General features: G+C 39.5%; 1 protein-coding gene across 2 annotated transcripts in view; it reads right to left on the reverse strand.

Annotated features, from left to right (window-relative positions):
* The window catches only part of LOC140732236 (cilia- and flagella-associated protein 69-like), a 127841-nt gene that overhangs the window by 90794 nt on the left and 16071 nt on the right, over positions 1 to 20976 (reverse strand). For both annotated transcript variants that reach the window (XM_073054572.1, XM_073054571.1), the window contains exons 3-5: positions 13851 to 13916; positions 3428 to 3537; positions 917 to 993 (exon numbers count right to left, since the gene is read on the reverse strand). In XM_073054572.1, the coding sequence (XP_072910673.1) occupies positions 917 to 993; positions 3428 to 3537; positions 13851 to 13916 (253 nt within the window). The remainder of the gene's footprint in view (positions 1 to 916; positions 994 to 3427; positions 3538 to 13850; positions 13917 to 20976) is intronic.

Here is a 20976-nt window from a genome sequence, read left to right on the forward strand (position 1 = left end):
CAGAGGGATCTGGACCAACAGGAAAAATGGGCCAGAAAATGGCAGATGAAATTTAATGCAGACAAGTGTGAGATGTTGCATTTTGGAAGGACGAATCAAGGTAGGACATACACAGTAAATGGTAGGGCACTGAGAAATGCGGAGGAACAAAGGGATCTGGGAGTTCAGATACATAATTCCCTGAAAGTGGCGTCACAGCTAGACAGGGTTGTAAAGAAGGCTTTTGGCATCATGACATTCATAAATCAAAGTATTGAGTATAGGAGTTGGGATGTTATGGTGAGGTTGTTTAAGACATTGGTGAGGCCAAATTTGGGGTATTGTGTACAGTTCTGGTCACCTAACTATAGGAAGGATATCAGTAAGATTGAAAGAGGGCCTTCAGGAGTTGAGTTACAGGGAACGATTGAACAGGTTAGGACTTTATTCCTTGGAGCGAGGAAGAATGAGGGGGGATTTGATAGAGGTTTACAAAATTATGAGGGGTATAGACAGAGTAAATGCGAGTAGGCTCTTTCCACAGATTAGGAAAGATAAATATGAGAGGACATGGCTTTAGGGTGAAAGTGGAAAGGTTTAGGGGGAACATTAAGGGGAACTTCTTGGTGGTGGGAGTGTTGGGAGTATGGAACGAGCTGCCATCTGACGTGGTAAATGCAGGCTCGCTCTTAAGTTTTAAGAATAAATTGGATAGGTACATGGATGGGAGAGGTCTGGAGGATTATGAACTGGGTGCAGGTCAATGGGACTAGAGGAATCAAGTTTCGGCACAGGCTAGAAGGGCCGAATGGCCTATTTTCTGTGCTGTGGTGTTCTATGGTTCTGCGTACTCATGAATGTGCTTATGTGCATAAATATATTTTTCTCTGCAGCCAGGTCTTGCTTCTTTTAGTAATAAATAATTGTATTAACTTACCCATTTGTGAAATAGACTCTGACACAACCTGGGCAAAGTTAGATTCATCAGTTGATTTCGCCTTAAGAAAAGGTAAGCTGAAGGAAAACAAACAAAGGAACAAAGGAAAAGTAACAACGTTTTAAGCTTTAAACTAAAATATTGTAAACATCAGTTATTGTACTTAATTTATTATTTTTACCCTTAAAATCTATGACAAAGATGTGTTTTTCTTATAAATATGCATTGAATAACTATTGAAAAAATTATAGACTATTGCATATATCATACAAAATTATTTTACAAATCCACATATTTCAATTGTCAATTTTTCTAATTATGAACACCTACAGGCAGCTAAGTCTGTGCCGGTGCTGTAGTGGCATCTGCACTAGACTTCAGAGCCCAAGGTCCTAGGTTCAAATCCAGCTGGCTCCTTGCATGAGTTCTACTCGTGCTGGGTTGGGTGTTGAGCTAGCAACTCTGCCTCATAAAACAGATAAATGCTAACGAAATGGCAAGGTTGCCGCCCGATGCACCAAATTGGCATGAGGAGGAACATGGATCTCAAATTAATTTAAAGTAAGATTAATGCAGGATTAGTGTAAACAAGTGGTCAACGATCAGTGTGAACTCAATGAGCTGAGCTGTTTCTGTACTACAGTTCTCTATCAATCTATGAATAATACTAATACAGGTTATCATGCTGTAATCGAACTATTTGGCCACCATGTGGCAATATGCTCTTGAAAAACTGAAAATCTATTGTAGAGATGGGAAAAACAGAAGAAGATGGAAATGCTCAGCAGGTCAAAGACCTTTCATTGGCACCAGGAGAGTAAATTTAAAAAAAATTGAACTAAAGAAAGAGTGGAGACGGCTTAGATAGGAAAAAGAGAATATCTTTGATAAGGTCAGGCCAGTGTTGTCCAGGTTTATGATATGCTCTGCTCAAGAGATTAACAAGAGCAAGTAGAGAGAAAGAAAAGAAACAGGGATCTGATAATGCTGTGAAAAGTAGGTCACAGCACCTGATGAAAAGAGGGCTTCAATGGAATGGTCAGAAAGTCGCAGAACAGGTCAGTGGTGGCATTTGGTTGTCTTTTTGAAATTAACAGGGGTGTTCTGCAAAGTGGTCATTCAATCTACACTTGATTTCTATAATGAAGCAGAAACCACTTTTTAAGAGCAATGGACAAGTTTGCAAGAAATGATAAAGATTTGTTGTTTTATCTAAAATAACCCTTTTGGTTACTGGATTGTGTGAAGGGGTTAGATGTTGCACTTTCTCCAGCAACATCAGAAAATACAATGAGAAGTGGTGTGTCGATGACAATGAAAGAGCAGACCAAGGAATTATGAAGTGAAAGGTCCATTTGGGAAGATGAAAAGTGAAGGAGGGAAGGAAAAGGTAAGTATAGAGGTGGAGTCTCATCAAAGATGGTGGAAATTTTTAAGAATAACCTATTGAATGTGGAGACTGGTGAGAGGAGATGAAAACCAGGATATCAAATCCTTGCTGTGGCTGGAAGGAAAGAAAGTGAGAACAGATATGTGAAAAATAAATTAAACTCAATCAAGGGCTATGATAGAAGCCAGGTCATTGTTAAGGAAAAAATCATGTCAGAAACACTGGAATATCAGATCATCAAGGCAACTGTGACAGAGACTAGATCTATCAGAATGGAACAGATTTCTACAAGCTGTAGGGTGGAAAGAGGTACGATTGAAATAGTTATGGGAGTCTGTGGTCTTGTAATGGACACCGATCATTAACATAGCCCTTAAGAAACAGAGAAATGCAGAAAGCGAAAGAAAAAGTCAGAGATGGAGCATATGAAAGTGAGGGCAAAGATAACATTTTTGAATTCTGTATTACTGCAGGAAGCAGTACCAATATAGATATTGATGGAGTTGAGACAGTGATCCTAAATAGGTTTGAAATAAGGATTCATCCTTGTAGCCATGAAGAGACAGGCATAGCTTTGACTCCTGGATCCTGCTTTTGAAACCTGTTCCTTTGCACCTCTGCATTTTGAATTCTCTCCCCATACCTGATGAAATAAGAACTTCATAAAAATTGCCCAACAGTTGGTCAATCACATTTGTTGCTCTGCCCAGATGTATTGCAAGAATTTTGACAACACCTTAAAATACTGTCATGACATCTGAAAATATGAGAATCCAAATCAATCATTTTAAATGGGTTATTTTTGTTGGTTAATTGTTTAATTACTGTAAAACATGAATTTTTAACACCTGCATTTTCAATAGTTTAATGATGGATCTACTGAGGAAACCTCTATTATGAACAAGTTCTGAGAATACAGACTTTGAATACCTGGAATCTGAACGCAGTTACATGTATCTGAGGATTTTTTCCAGTTATATGGGAACAATCCATGTTTATATTCTCAAGACACACAAAGCAGTCTTCTGAGAGCACTTAATTAAAAAAACTTCCAGGTTTAAATATCTATTTGAATTTTTTGTTGACTTGAAAAAGTTATAATTGAAATGAAAATCACTTACCCACACAATTTGAGAATTTTACAAATTGGCTCCACATAAGCATCTTGATCTTTTACTTTTTCTGCACAAAGATTAAGAATTTTAAAGACTGGAACTAAGTCTCTAATTGGCTTTATACATAAATTAAATTAAGGATCAAACTTAATTTTTTTTGGCAACATGGTGAAAATCACTCAAGTCTACATAGTTCACCTCCAGTGAATGCTTGTCATGATAAACATTATATGATCTTTTTGAAATTCCAGATAAAAAATCATAGCATTTCTCAGCCCATTTTTACTGCCTACATATACAATCTATAATATAATCCAGTTAATCGATCTCATAATTTTTCAGGTATCTGACCAATTTCTATGTATTTCACATATTTATTGGTTAAGCGGATTTGGATGTTGTCAACAATACCAGCAGATATTAACCACTTGTTAAGTTGACCTCACTTATTAAGATTTGCTCAAATGGAGCCAAGACAGTTTTTCATAAATATTTTTAAATGCTTTATTGTTCAGTGTAACAGTAGAAAATACAGCATATTAAATCTTCAGGAAGTCAGCTGATTGACAATCCCTTTGCTGGGGATAACTGAACCATGAGTTCAGACCACAGCCAAGCTGAGCCTCAGCCTGGCAGCAAGAGCCATTGTAGATGACCTCCCAGGCACGTTATGGGAAATCTGCAAGTAATGGATAGAAACATAGCTATTGCCCCTGCCTGAGGTAAGGAAGCCTCAGTTCTGGGAAGGATGCAGTGCAGCAATTAGAATGGGCTATAATAGTCTCAATTAATACACTTCTCCAGTTAACTCCTCTGCAGCTTTGAATTGAATACATATGAACTTTCAAATTAGGAGCATGTAAAGGTTACTCAGTCCCTTGTGCTTTTCAATATGATGTCTGATCTTACTGTAACCTCCATGCACCATTGTAACACTTTAACTACTTGTTTGTCAGGTAATTTTCTATTTGTGCCTTAGAAATATTTAAAGATGGTGCTTCCTCTATCTTTTAAGAAAGAAAACGCCAAAGGTTCACTGTCCTCAGAAAGGAAAAAGTTTGTTGAGCTGTGTCTTAAATGGCGATGTCTTATTCTTAAATATTTAGTTTGAGATTTTCTAAGAAAGGAAAATATCCTTTTCATATCCATCAAGAATCCTCAGGATATAATATGTTTTATTAATATGTTCTCATCATACATACAGTATCTATAAAAAATATTCACCACCCCCACCCCAAAAGTTTTCATGTTTTATTGTTTTACAACATCGAATCACAGTGGATTTAATTTGGCTCTTTCGACACTGATCAACTGAAAAGACTCTCATGTCAAAGTAAAAAAACAAATTTCTATAAGGTGGTCTAAATTTATTACAATTATTAATCACAAAATAATTAATTGCATAATTATTCACCCACCTTCAAGTCAGTATTTAGAAGCTGCATCTTTGGCAGCAATTACAGCTGTCTGTGTGGATAGGGCTCTAACAGCTTTGCACAACTGGACACTGCAATATTTCCACATTCTTCTTTACAAAACTGCTCAAGCTCTGTCAGATCACATGGGGATCATGAGTGAACAGCCCTTTTCAAGTCCAGCCACAAATTCTCAATTGGATTGAGGTCTGGACTCTGACTTGTCCACTCTAGGAAATTAACTTTGATGTTTTTAAGTCATTCCTGTGTAGCTTTGGCTTTATGCTTGGGGTCATTGTCCTGCTGGAAAACAAATCTTCTCACAATTCGCAGTTCTCTTGCAGACTACATCAGGTTTTCCTCCAGGATTGCCCTGTATTTTGCTGTATTCATTTTACCCTCTACCTTCACAAGCCTTCCAGGGCCTGCTGCAGTGAAGCATCCCCACAGCATGATGCAGTTACCACCATGATTCATGGTAGGGATAGTGTGTTTCTGCTGATGTGCAGGGTTTGGCTTTCACCAAACATAGTGTTTAGTCTGATGGCCAAAAAGCTCAATTTTGTTTTCATCAGACCATAGAATGTTCTTCCAGCTGACTTCAGAGTCTCCCAAGTGCCTTCTGGCCAAGGTTTAGCCAAGATTTCATGACTTTTTTTTTTAACAGTGGCTTTCTCTTTGCCACTCTCCCATAAAGCTGTGACTAGTGAAGCACCAGGCAGCAGATTTTGTATGTCCAGTCTCTCCCATCTCAGCTACTGAAGATTGTAACTGCTCCAGAGTTATCATAGGTCTCTTGGTGGCCTCTCTCACTAGACCCCTTCTTTCATAGTCACTTGGTTTTTGAGGACAAGCTTGCTCTAGGCAGATTTACAACTGTGCCATATTCTTTCCATTTCTTGATGATTGACTTAACTGTACTCCAAAGAATATTCAGTGACTTGCAAGTTTTCTTGTATCCATCTCCTGACTTGTGCTTTTCAATAACATTTTCGTGGAGTTGCTTGGAGTTTGCTTTTGCCTTCATGGTGTAGCTTCTGCCAGGATACTGACTCAGCAGCAGGTAGACAGATACAGGTATACTTTTACAATAATTAATTGAAATACCTTGACTGCACATGGATCATCTCCATTTAACTAATTATGTGACTTCTAAAACCAATTGGCTGCACCGGGGATGATTTGTATGTCATATTAAAGGGGGTGAATACTTTTCATAGCCACTGTATGTATACTACTCTTATATTCTATTCTCTAAATCTTTTCCCACTTAATTAATCCATTTAAACTCCTTATAGCCTTCAGATCTTTTCTTCACAACTTTTCTATTTATTAAGTTGAATAAGTCCCCAGGACCAGATGGCACACAACCCAGAATACATGAGTATTAGATATGGGGAGAGAAGTTACAGATACGGAGTTTAATCTGGGCATGTGTGATGTGGTACATATTGGGAGGTCAAATGGAAGGAGAAAGTATACAGTAAAGACCCTTTAATAATATCGAAGTACAGAGAGATCTTAGGGAGGGAGGTACTGTCATGAGCCCTATGGGATTTTGGGGCATGCCATAGAGCATTGGGCTTCTAGGTTTCTTGAGTATCTGTATTAATCGTTGTCTTCACAAGAATCGTTAAGCCCTTGTGCTTTCTGTTTAATCTTGTCAGGTTAATTATGACTGGCACAAGTTTTCTGCTTTCTCTGATTATTTAATACAGACGCCCATTTAGCGCTGTTGCCGGCCTCCTTGTGTTTATAATACTTTGATTTTTAGCATCGTTTGGTCATGCCATTCATGCTCTGTTGGTGTTCCTATGTATGACCTTGTTTCCATTTTTACATGGAAGTCTGCCGTTTCCTTGTACCTGGGTTCAGTCATTGCCAGCACTCACTGTGGCAGAGTCAATTGTTCCTCCACACCTAGGTTCAGTCGTTGTTAATGCTCACCATGACAAGTTCTTTGAAAGTGGCTACGAATATGAATAAGGTGGTAAAGAAGGTGTATAGCATGTTTGTCTTCATTGGTAGGGAAGTTGCGTATAAGAGTAAGAGTTTCATTCTGCAACTATATAAAAATGTAGTCAGACCACTTGGGGCATTGCTTTCAGTTCTGGTCACCCCATTATAGGAAGAACGTGGATACTGTGGAGAGAGTGAATGAGAGGTCTACTAGTATGCTGATTGAATAAGAAGGTATGAGCAGTAAAGAAGGAAAGATTGGACAAACTTGTTTGTTCCTCCTAGAATGTCAGAGGCTAAAGGGAGACCTGACAGAGGTTTTTAATTTTATGAGAGTATAGATAAGGTACACAGACAGAATTTTTTCCCTAGGTAGAAATGTCACGCAACAGAAGACATACTTTTAGAGTTGGGGGAAGCTTATAGGCAATTAGAAGGGCAAGTACTTTTCTACACAGAATAGTAGATGCTTGGAATAGGTTACCAAGGGTAGTAGTGAAAGTATAAAGTTTGGTGAAGTTTAAGAGGCTGTTAGATAGATACAGGAATATGAAGGGAATGGAGGGATGTGGCTGATACACAGGACGGTGTTCAGTATAACTCGGCATCAAGAGCAAAACAAAATTTTGGGCTGAATGGCCTTCCAGTACTGCACTTTTCTATGTTTTTTGTTATTAATGGAGCCTTCATTAAAATCAGTCAATAGCCTCAACACCTATTCCTGTGGCACACTAATTGTATCTTGACAGGCTGAAAAAAAAGACCCATTTATGACTAATCACCATTTCTTATTAGCCATCCAGTATATATATCCAGTCGGTATATACTGGGGAGATATCTTGCCCCCTACTCCCCTACCCCATACCTTCATCTAACAGCACCATCTACTTCCTCAAACCTGACAACTTGACACAAGCTTAAAGGCATTTGACATTTTATCTTTTGGGGTGGAAGTCAGATTCAGATCAGCTGTGGTCATATCATATTTCTCATGTTGTAATTTTACACTCTGACAGAGACCTTGAACTAGGAAGGCAGTTAAGAGGCAACCACATTTATGGGTTTAGTGTCATTGTGGGTTGTATCAGGTATGGATATTGGATTTTTTAAAAGTAATCCACTAGATTTATGGGTACTAATAATGTCACAAATGAAATGGAATGGTCACTTATCCACACAATGTGAGGATTTTACACGTTACCAGTACAATATCTTTGTACTCTGAAAACCGAAACAACTTTCAGAACCAAAGTCTCATTAGGAATTTATATAGTGGCAGAATTACCAAGTTATTTTCCTCAACAATGACCTTTTAATACATTCCTACATCTAATAAGCTTCCGGCAATTGAGCATTGTTTCAAAAGCATCATTGTATTTTCAGTCAGAAGCCACTAGAACTCCCTTATTTTCCATACATATTTTTCCCATTGAAGCACCTTCTTATTCTACAGTATTTTGTTTTGTTTACCAACTGCCTGCAAAACTATGTTCCAGTCCTCTGCAGCTTATTCTCACCCCTGTTGTAACCTTTACAAGCTTTAGTTAATCCACAAGTTTAGTTAATATATTTGTAATATTTGTGGTTTTCAACACCATCATCTCCTCAAAACTAGCCAATAAGCTCCAAGACCTTGGGCTCATTACCTCCTTGTGCAATCGAATGCTCAATTTCCTCACTTGCAGACCGCAGTCAGTTCAGATTGGTAACAACATCTCCTCCATGTTCTCCAAAGGCACAAGTGCACCACAAGGCTGTGCCCTGAGCCCCCTGCTTGACACATTTTACACTTATGTGGCTAAGCACAGCTCTATTACCATATTCAAATTTCCTGACAACGCCACTATCATAGTCCGAATCAAAGGTGGTAATGTATCAGCATATACAGGAGGGAGATTGAAAATCTGGCTGAGTAGTGACACACCAACAACTTCTTACTCAATGTCAGCAAGACCAAGGAACTGATTATTGACTTCAGGAAGAGGAAACTGGAGGTCCATGAGGCAGTTCTCATCAGAGGATCAGATGTGGAGAGGGTCAGCAACTTTAAATTCCTCTGTGTCATTATTTTGGAGGATCTGTCCTATGCCCAACATATAAGTGCAATTATTAAGGGAGCACAGCAGCGCCTATACTTTCTAAGGAGCTTGCAAAGGTTCTACAGATGTGTAGTGGAGAGTATGTTGACTGGCTACATCGCAGTGGTATGGAAACACCAATGCCATTGTTTGGAAAATCCTACAAAAAGTAGTGGATATGGTCCAGTCCAGTACGGGTAAAGCCTTCCCCACCATTGAGCACATCTACATGAAGCACTGATGCAGGAAAGCAGTATCCATCATCAGGAAACCCCACCACCCAGATCATGCTCTCTTCTCACTTCTGCCATCAGGGAGAAGGTACATGAGGCCTCAGGACTCACACCACCAGGTTCAGGAACAGTCATTACCTCTCAACCATCAGGCTCTCTATATTTAGCAGCATTCCTCTTCCCAACAATCATGACCATATTTCCAGTCCCTGTTGTTAAAAGAACAACCCCATAGCATGATGCTACCTCCACCATACTTTACCATGGGATGGTGTTACCTGGCTGATAGACACCATACATACTGCTTAGTGTTGAGGCCAAAAAGTTTCTCTTTCATCTCATCCAACCACAAGACCTCTTTCCCCATCTTTACAATACCTTCTAAGTGATGCGTTGCAAAGTCTTTCTGGGAAAGGATATTTTAATTTAGCCAGCGCTTCTTCCTTGCCACTCTTCCATAAATAACATTATTGTGCAAGGCCTTAGAGATTTTGGAGCCATGAACTTCATCTCCATTTGCAGCCACTGACTTCTGCATCTCACTCAGAGTGACTGTTGGTGTCACAGAAGCCTCTCTTACAAGTGCTATTCTTCTCCAGCAACTAAGTTTAGAGGGTAGCCTGACCTAGCCTGGCTGTGGTTTCATATTTTTTCCACTTTTTTATGATGAATTGCTTTGAGCTCCAAGGTATGTTCAATGTCTTTGAGATGATCTTGTACCTTTCCCCAGATTTGTGCTTCTTTATTATTATTTCCCTGACTTGTCTTCATTTTAGTTTGGTCTTTTGAAAATCTACCAAACTGTTGCACCTTACAGAGACACTGTAATTAAAATGTTTTTGTTGACTAAGACAGAAATAGGTCATTCATCCCCTCTGTCTATTTCTCTTATTCTTTAAGATCATAAATAACTAAAACTTCAGTGTTTTTGTTTGTTCTTTATCTAGGGAACAACTATAAATTTAAGTTTTGATTATTTTCAGATGATACACAGCTCATTTCACTTTGGCAGAGAAAACTGGAAGAAGTAATTCCTAAATGGTCTAGATCTAATGTAAAGCTAATAAAGCAACAAAGAACTGGACTCAGTCCTAACTTCTTGAGCTGTCTGTATGGAATTTTGATGTTCTCCATGTCCAAATAGGCTGTGTGGGTGCTCCAGTTTGCTCCCATATCCTAACAAAGTACTGGTTGCTAGGTTAATTGGTCCTACTCTGTCAATGAGTGGTAGAATATGGGGCAGAGTGAATTTTGGTGAGGGGTTTGATTGAAAGCTTTCGTGGGCTTTATGGAATCCTTCTATGTCGTATGGAAATATGTTGAATCCCTACTGATCGATTTTCTATCATTGTAAAAATGTCAGTAGAACAACCCTTTAACCTAAATCAAAGACAATGCTATTCAAGTCTATATTAAGTGTCCTTATTTAATAATTTATGCCCTGGTATGCCCAGAGCTAGTGGGAAGTTAAAGGATTTGGGGAGCTTTTAAAAACTTGCAGAAGGAAACTAAGAAGGTCATTAGGAAGGAAAAGATGAATTATGAGAGGAAGATGGCGACTAATACCAAAGAAGATACTAAAAGCTTTTCTAAGTATATAAAGGGTAAAAGAGAGTCAAGGGTAGATATAGGACCAATACAAAATGATGCTGGAGATATTGTAATGAGAGATGCAGAGATGGCAGAGGAACTGAATGCATATTTTGTATCAGTCTTCACAGTGGAAGATGTCTGCAGTATACTGGACATTCAGGAGTGTCAGGGAAGTGAAGTTAGTGAAAATTACGACTGAGAAGGTGCTCAGAAAGCTTAACGGTCTGAGGGTGGATAAAACTCCTGGACCTGATGGAATGCCTCAGGTTCTGAAAGAAGCATCTGGAGAGACTGCAGCAGCATTAACGATGATCTTTCAAGAATCGATAGATTCTGGCATTGTCGTGGATGACTGGAAAATTGTAAATGTTACTCCACTATTTAAGAAGGGTGGGGGGCAGCAGAAAGGAAACTATAGACCTGTTAGCCTGACATCAGTGGTTCGGAAGTTGATGGAATCGATTGTTAGGGATGAGATTATGGAGTTACCTGGAGGCACATGACAAGATAGGCCAAAGCCAGCATGGTTTCCTGAAAGGAAAATCCTGCCTGACAAACCTACTGCAATTCTTTGAGGAAATCACAAGCAGGGTAGACAAAGGAGATGTAGCAAACTTGGTGTACTTGGATTTTCAGAAGGCCTTTGACAAGGTGCCGCACATGAGGCTGCTTAGAAAGGTAAGAGCCCATGGAATTAAAGGGAAGTTACTAGCATGGGTGGAGCTTTGGCTGGTCAGCAGAAAACAGAGAATGGAAATAAAGGGATCCTATTCTGGCTGACTGCCGGTTACCAGTGGAGTTTCTCAGGGGTCAGTGTTGGGACTGCTGCTTTTTACAAGGTATGTCATTGATTTGGACTATGGTATTAATGGATCTGTGGCTAAATTGTCCGATGATACAGAGATAGGTAAAGGAGCAGGTGGTGTCGAGGAAAGAGCCTGCAGAAAGACTTAGATAGTTTAGGGGAATGGGCAAAGAAGTGGAAAATCAAATACAATGTTGGAAAGTGTATGGTCATGCACTTTAGTGGAAGAAATAAATGGGCAGACTATTATTTAGATGGGGAGAGAATTCAAAATGCAAAGATGCAAAGGAACTTGGGAGTCCTTTTGCAAGATACCCTAAAGGTTAACCTCCAGGTTGAGTTGGTTGTGAAGAAGGTGAATGCAATGTTGGCATTCATTTCTAGAGGTATAGAATATAAGAGCAGGGATGTGATGTTGAGGCTTTATAAGGCACTCGTGAGACCACACGGAGTATTGTGTGCAGTTTTGGGCTCCTTATTTTAGAAAGGACATACTGACATTGGACAGGGTTCAGAGAAGATTCATGAGAATGATTCCAGGAATAAAAGGGTTACTGTATAAGGAACGTCTGGTAGCTCTTGGGCTGTATTCGCTGGAGTTCAGGCGAATCAGGGGGGATCTCATAGAAACATTCCAAATGTTAAAAAGCCTGAACAGATTAGATATGGCAAAGTTATTTCCCATGGTAGGGGATTCTAGGACAAGAGGGCATGACTTCAGGATTGAAGGACCTCCTTTTAGAATGAGATGCAGAGGAATTGCTTTAGTCAGATGGTGGCAAACCTGTGGATTTTGATGCCATAAGCAGCTGTGGAGGTGAAGTCATTTTAAGGCAGAGATAGATAGGTTCTTGATTAGCCAGGGCATCAAAGGGTAAGGACTGAAAGCAGGGGAGTGGGGATGACTGGAAGAATTGGATCAGCCATGATTGAATGGCAGAGTAGACTCGATGGACCGAATGGCCTACTTTTGCTCCTATATCTTATGGTCTTATATCAGTCTTATGAAACTATGTTATGTCCCGAATATATACTTCAAAGTTAACATGTATCAAACACTGCCGGAAAGGAATCTGTTAAGGCTCATTTCCTCCTGTGTGTACTTCACTCATGGGAGCCACCATAATCTAATTTCTCCAAAGATAGTATTCAAAAATACAGTGGATTCCTGTTAATTGAGCCATCAGTTAATTGGGGCAGCCACTTATTTGGGACAACTCTTAAAGAACAAATACTAATTGAGAGAATAGCTGCGAACCCTTCGTTCATTTGGGACGCATGCTGCTTAATTGGGACAGGAGATTGTTGACGGACAACTTCTAACTAGTTTTAGTTGAACAGTTTTAACTAGTGTACACTTGTATGGCAATTAGACACCTTACCCTGCTGAGGATGAATGTTTTTAAAATTGTGTCAGTTCCAATGCCATATTTTGCTGACAGCATCACAATGTTTTAGGCTGAATCAAAGATAGTGGCAGATCAGTATATAGGAGGGAGATTGATCAGAGGTGGAGAAGGTCACCATCTTTAAATTCCTCAGTGTTATCATTTCAGAGGACCTGCTCTGGGCCCAGCATGTAAGTTCAATTACTAAGGAAACATAGCAGCACTTCTACTTCCTCAGGAGTTTGCAAAGGTTTGGCATGACATCTAAAACCTTGACAAACTTCTATAGATGTGTGGTGGAAAGTACATTGACTTTTTACATCATAGCCCAATATGGAAACATCATTGCCCTTGAATGGAAAATCCTGCAAAAAATAGTGGATACGGCCTAGTCCATTATGGGAAAAGCCTTCCCATTGAGCACATCTACATAGAGTATTGTTGCAAGAATGCAGCATCCATTATCAGGGATCCCCACTACCCAGGTCATGCTCTCTTCTCACTGCTGTCATGAGGATAAAGAACTGCTAGCCTCTGCCAGAAAGCTTAAACTGGGGAAGAAGTTCATCTTTCAACAGGACAACCACCCAAAGCACACTGCCAGTGCAACCATGGAGTAGCTACAAATGAAGCAAATTGATGTCCTTAAGTGGATCAAAAATCTCTCACAAGACCTCAAGGGGGATGAACACTTTTGAACTGCTGACATTTCAGTTTTATGTATTTTTAGTTTTTCATGCTTTACAATTTTCCGTTTTTTTAGGCTCTACTGTGAAAAAAGGAGCATGTGATTCACAAATAAAAATTCTCAGTTAAGTTGATCAAAATCTCTGATTGTAATACTCTTTAATGTGAACAAAGAGTCTGGGGCTGAATACTTTTTCAAGGCATTGTAATTCTCAATGAATAATGACAATATTGGTGAAAATAAGTGAACTATCAAGAGCAAAAAGGATACAAAACCAAACTGATAATGTTTCACCAGTCTCTTCAAAGCGTGTAGATGTCTCTCAACGAGGTTGCACTGCAGAAATTGGAAAGGTAGGTTAAATAAACACAAAGTTTCAAGTTTAAAACACTTGACAACATTTGATTGAAAAATAGATGACTTCTAAAATCCATTAATATTTGTATGCAATTATTTCAATTATAAAATTGAGAAGTATCTCTTGAAAAGTTTTTTAAACAAATTCCAGCATGATTCCATGATATATGGAATGATACATAGCAATGATATATAGCAAAGACTGTAGGATTCAAATCAAAATTTAACAACACATTAAAATGAATTTGGAGAAATGTCAGGCAAAATGAAGAAGAAATCATTGATACCATCAGTATATATATTAATTTGCTTTATCATTTTTGGATATGAGAATTTTTGATGATCATGATATTCAATACAAGCAGATTCATGAAGCTATTCCACAGGACAATTTAATGTCATTCATAAAGAATATAATCTCTAAACAGATTTATTACATCTCAGCAACTCTGGAGATATTCAGATTTCTATCAGTTAGTAATCAGAGTTCCATATTTTAGGTGTTACACTGATGCATGCCACTCTATATATCTGACAGAGTTCATCGCAAAGAATATTGTGACAGATTTTAGGTAGAATAAACTACAAGTCTCAGATGACATGCTAATACTTTCAGGAAAATCTGCACAAAATTTAAGGAAAATTACAAAATAAAGCAGATTTTTGAATAAACATTTAAATCACACAGAATATACAGCAAAGAAATAGAATATTTAACCCAACCAATTGATAATACTCTCTGTGCTCCACTCATGCTTCTTCCCATCATTGTGCTATGAACTTTAACTGCTATTCTTTTCTCCCAAAGTAGTGATACAGTGAGTTAATCAGGAAATAATTCATGAAATTATATGAAAAGCAGTCACTTAAACTTTAAATAAAATAAAGCATTGTAAGTTCTCAACAGACCAGGCAGCATCTTGGATAATTTTCAAAGGAAGATAATGAACCTGAAATATTAACTCTGTTTCCATTTTGATAGCTAATCCCTGACGTGCAGAGTATTTCAAGCCTGAAAATCCTCCTTAAAATGGGTCACTGAGCAAGATTTCGGTCATCTGTTCTAACTTAGCTTGGTGTCAGATCATAACCACTTGGAACAGGACCTTCAGTCCACAACATCGTGCCATACCAAATAAATTTGTACTTAGGTGATCAACTATACTAAGACCTTATATCTACACAATGTCAATATCCTTTCATCACCCTCACATTTATGTGTTTATCAATTTCTTTAGAATTCCCTAATATATCTGCCTCTACAACGATCCTAGACAGTCATCCCAGGCACTCACCACTCTCTGTGTAAAACTCTTGCCCCTCACATCCCCTTTGAAATTACCCCCTCTCACTTTAAATGCATACCTCCTGGGAAAAAGATACTATCTGTTTACTCTATCTATGCCTCTCATAATCTTATAAATCTGTTGTAGAGAACAGAGCGAACCCATACGCAGGACACTGGCACAGCGATTGAGTTAGGATGTAGACAAGGGTGTGGGAGTGGCTGGAGCTGAACGGCAAACAGGAGGATGAACAGGAAATCCAGTACTTGTCCAGTGGCAGATCAGTAAATCTCATCTTGAGTACACAATCAGACTGCAGACTGCACAGTCACAAAGTTCTTCCTCTTCTCACAGTCAAGTTCTCAGGCTGAGCAGAAGATTCAGAGAAAGAGTCCCTCACCCAGTCATACACATGTTGAAAGGGAGTAAAAATACTGTTCAATATTGTTCCGCAGTTCTTCCAGGTAATTTTCAATAAGACTCGAAACTTTATGATATCCTTCCTCACTCCGAAGCCCAAGAGGCAGTGGAAACATTTCAAGATTTCCTTTTGTAGCATGATTTTTCCAGAAATTCAGTCACTTGAAGTCAAAACATTTTCTCCAGGGCCTTGCAGAGATTTGTTCAACTGATTTATATGATGAAAAATGACTGTTAAGTAGGCTAGTTTCTGCAGCCATTCTTCATCTCCAAATCACTCAGAAATATCTGGCCTACTACTTTCTTGAAAGTACTCCTGCAATTCACCTTTCAGCTCAAAGACCCTGTACAGAACTCTTCCTCCACCAAGCCACCAGGTTTCTGTATGTAGCAGGAGATTGGTGTGCTCTTTGTCCTGGTTTTCACACAGTTTTATGAACATTCTCTAGTGAACTGGTCTGAATCCTTTTAGTGACTGTGACATTATTTTCAAAAGCTTTAAACTGCTTGTTTTGAGATTCCAATAGACATTTAAAATAATCAGCACTCTTGCATGTCAAATCGCTGTAATTTGTAGATAAGTATCTTTTCACTTTTGCTGGAGCCTTTGCTACATCTGTAAGTTGTTTGCCACATAGACACAATGGAATAGGCCAACTTGGATCAACAGTCCATGTAAAACCAATTGATAAGTAGCTTTCATTGTAAAGACAGACTTTTTTGTGTCTGTTGTTGCACTAGTGCAGTGAAATGACTCAGAAGTTTGTAATTCTTCATCATTAACCTTTATCAGAATTGTCCGTAGACCCAGGCCTAGAATCCTCCTCTTCTATCTCTCAAAAATCAACACACTGAACAGTCTTTAGAATGAAAATTTCCCTCCAATTTTCTACTACACTGGAAGTTTGTTCACTCCAATAAGCCAGTTGGTGGCGCATAAGGGGAAGTTGGGGGCAATAATTCGGGAGGATGAGGCTGAAGTCATTGCCCAAGTTGGGCGAGTCCATTCAATGCACGAAAACACACTTCATGTCCATCATCAGCTTACCGTCCTACCCTCCATGCAATACAGTGCTCACCAATTATCAATGGCATCAAAAACTAAGAATGGACTCAACCAAATAAACACAGACCTACTGTGCACTGCCGTACTGGGCAGAGATTGCTAATGGGGCTGCTCGGTCACTGCTAGCATTGCGCATTGTGCGAAGCTAAAAAAAAGATGTTTATTTCTTTTAATCATGATCTCTCCCGGAACCCCGAGCAAGCTCTCACAGAATCTGGGGGTTCTGCAGAACCCCAGTCGAGAAATCCTGCTCGAGAGAATCAGAATCAAAATCAGGTTTCATATCACTGGCATATATCATGAAATATGTTTTGCAACAGCAGTACATTGCAATACATAATAAAAAGAACAATAAATTATAATAAGAAAAAATATCTATATATTAAATTAAATAAGCAGTGGAAAAAGGAATTGAGGTATGTGTACATGGGTTTTTATCCAGTCAGAAACCTGGGATATTGTGGCCATAACAGAAATGTGGCTAACAGAAGGGCAGGACTGACTGGCAGTTCAGTGTCCTGTGTGACAGAAAAACAGATAAGTCTGGAGGGGATATTGCCTTTTTAAAATGGGAGGAAATAACACCAGTGCTCAGAGAGGATATTCTTGAGGCCATTTGGGTGGAATTTCAAAATAAGAAAGGATAGTCACCTTGGTAGGGCTATATTATAGACCCTGCAATAGTCCATTGGAACTTGAAAAGTTGACAACAGGAAATTACATCTATTTGTAGTGCTAGTAAAAGATTTCAATTATTCCAGAATAAAATGAGGAGAGCAGGGTGCTAAGCACACATACCTGTGGTGAGCCGGTGCTGATGGTGAGTGTGAAGAGAGGTTATTGCCAATCCGTACAAATTGGGATCTACCAGTGAAGAATTTGAGAATCCAGTTGCACCGGGAATTACTGAGACCCGGGTCTTGGACCTTAGTGACGATTTCCATGGTGATGACAGTGTTCGATACTGAACTGAAGTCAATAAAGAGCATCCTGTTGTATGCGTCTTCATTGTTCAAATGTGCCAGAGATTCAGATTCAGTTTATTGTCATTTAGAAACCACAAATGCAATGCGATTAAAAAATGAGATAACGTTCCCCCAGAATGATATCACAAAAGCATATGACAAAACAGACTACACCAGCAAATCCACGTAACGTTTGGCAATCCCCAATCCGGAGTCCGGAGAGGCTGCTGCATATTGATATCACATTCCCCGGAAAGGAGCTCCAAATCCACCAGACAAAAACAAGACCAAAAACTAAAGCTACAAGACCTGCACAAAACCACATAATTACAACATATAGTTACAACAGTGCAAACAATAGCGTAATTGATTAAAAAAAACAGACTATGGGCACAGTAAAAATAGTCCAAGATGTTAAAAGACTATAAGTTCAAAAGGAATCACCACAGTTTCCACAAGTCCCCAGGGTCCCGACAGACTCGCCATCCCACGCCGGCGGCTGAATGGAGTACCCCCCCCCCCCCCCCATGGACTTCTAAGACGCCGCCCGACTCAGCCTCGCAGATGCAGCACACAATGGAAGCTCTGTTGAAACCAGCCTCGCAGACGCAGCACACACCGAAAATGACCTGAGTCCGTCGAACCTCCGAGCCGACGACCATCCCCTCCAGCACAGCTTCTCCGAGCACCATCCTCTGCCAAGCGTATTAAGACAGCCCCGCCAACGGCCATCGGCAACGTGACCCTGAGGACTTGGGGCCTGTTCTTCCCAGCAGAGTCCCGGACCTCACGGCAGCAGCAGCAACGAAGAAGGTCTTCCTGGAATTTCCCGATGTTCCTCCATGCTCCCACGTCCATTTTCAACCGATTATGATTGCGCACGGCACCCCACTTCACAAATAATAGATAATCAGTTCCGGAGTGGCCGCTGCAAGCTGCATCGTGCCACCATCTTGGATCATACATGAGTGAAGATTCAATGAAGTGGCACCTGCTTTTGACATGTTGTGGTGGTAGACAAATTGGACCAGATCTAGGTCACTCCTCAGGCAAGGGCATCATGTTCCTTTTAAGAAGAAAGGTAGATATACCACGTTCAGTAAACCCTGGTTGACAAGAGATATTGAAGCTCTGGTCAGGAAATAGAAGGAAGTGTACGTTATCTTTTGGGCAGCTGGTATGCCATGACTCAGGAGCAGGTTTAAGAGGGAAATCAGGAGAGTATAGGATGGAGTTGACAGGCATGGTTAAAGATATGCCAGAGTCCAATGATTTTTGAAAGATCATTACTAATGCCTCCACGTTATCTACCGCTACCTCTTTCAGAACCGTAGGGTGTAGTTCATCTGCTCCGGTTGACTTACGTACCCTTAGGTCTTTTAGCTTTTTGAGCACCTTCTCCCTTGTAATAGTAACTTCACTCATTTCTCTTCCCTCACACCCTTCAAAATCTGGCTCAAGCTGATTTTGGCAAAAGCTGATACCAAGGAACTTGAAGCTGCTCCTCCTTTCCACACTAGGTCTAGAAGTTCATAATTCCACACTGACATTGAGTGCAGGGTGTTCCTGCGATACCACTCAATTAGTTGATCAATCTCACTCCTGTACACCTTCTCATCGCCAACTGAGATTCTGCCAACAGGGGTGCCATCCGCAGATATACAGATAGCATTTGAACGGTGCCTGGCTGTTCAGTCATGGGTGCACAGAGTGCAGAGCAGAGGGCTAATCACACATCATGATCAGACATGCAGTTTATGAGAAATCATATATCTTTAACATTTCCTATAACAGCACACAATCTGAAGGACTGAGACTCATGCCTATTATAGTTAATTACAAGTATTTAAGAAACTGATGTACAATATGCATTTATTTAGAGAGATTATCTACCACAGATAATCATCAATTTTAGGTGGGAAATGACCATGTGGACAGTGGAGAAATTTTATTTTTATGAAGCTAAAGGACACCACAATACTTCAGTGTTGCTGGTAACCACACAACTTGCATTGCTATGTAATTAACCACACTATAATTTCTGGTAGAAAAATGAAGATTAATTCGAACAGGCATGAATTGTAAACCTGCATTTATACAGCGTCTTTCAAGTTCTCAGGATCTTGGTCATATGTTTCCAGTTTGAAGACATCTTTTCTGATACTGGCTTTTTGGGTGGGTGTTATTGACAGGGAGCCTGGGCCAATCAAGTTGTAGGAGAGCGTGGTTTGGAGAAAGTGAATGACAGTGGATGGAATGAACGTGACCTACACTCCGGTAAGTTTCAATACAGGTGAGGAAATTTAGAACAGAAAAGGGTCTTAACATTTCTCATTCACATGCTTGATTCCAGCTGACAGCACTTGGGAAAGTGTGGGGCAACAAGTTAGTAAATCTGATTCACTCCTCCTGTTACACTTTGCTATCTTTTGCAGTACAGCGATGTCATGGTGGTGCTCATGGAAAAGACAAATTGGTGGAGTTGTGAGTAAGACACACACAGGAGACTCAGTGTGAATGGTTTGGCTGATGTTAGTTATATTCGTTTCATGTGACAATCCAATTTCATCCAACTGTAAAATGTCTCCAGTTCTAGACTGTTTTAATTTCAGATATATTTGAGTGACTGCTTCTTTCTTGTCTGTGACTAAAATCATGGCACTTTAAAGGGTTAATCTTAGTTTGAGTTTGTGCTAGAACCTTCGCTAATGCACATGGCTTTATTGATATTTTTCCCAGGTATTAATAGTGACTCATAATGGACGTTGAGAGTACTTGCCTTGTGCGCAATTAGGAAAATGAAATGTATACAATTGGAGTTGTCTACATGTGGAGCAGATGCCATAAGAAGGGTAAGATAGAATAGAACTAATTTCGCTCAGAAGTATTGTTTACTGAAAGTTTGGCAAACGTTTCCAAGCAATGTTGTAGTTTGAGACTCATTCTGAAAAATACTGAATTTGAGCAGGTGTTTTTATTTTTATAAGACTTATTGTCTTATGTTTTTATTTTCCAAAGGTGACTGTTATTATTCTCTGGCTGGAAACCCTGAAGAGGAAAGTTGAGGTGCACCCAGTCTTTCTTAATTAATCAGAGGGGAGTGAAAAACTGCAATTCTTTACCTAAATGGGTTGTTTCATTAACATAGAGATTGATTTTTTTTAAAAATACTAATGTAATCCAGTGAGATACAGGAAAATAAAGAAGGCATATAAACAGGAGCAATTCAATTCCTCAAACCAGTTCTGTTTTCAATAAGACTAGAGCTGACTGTTTACATCGCCACCATGTTCCTGCATTAA

This window comes from Hemitrygon akajei, chromosome 8 (assembly GCF_048418815.1).
Source record: "Hemitrygon akajei chromosome 8, sHemAka1.3, whole genome shotgun sequence".
NCBI classification, from domain to species: Eukaryota; Metazoa; Chordata; class Chondrichthyes; order Myliobatiformes; family Dasyatidae; genus Hemitrygon; species Hemitrygon akajei.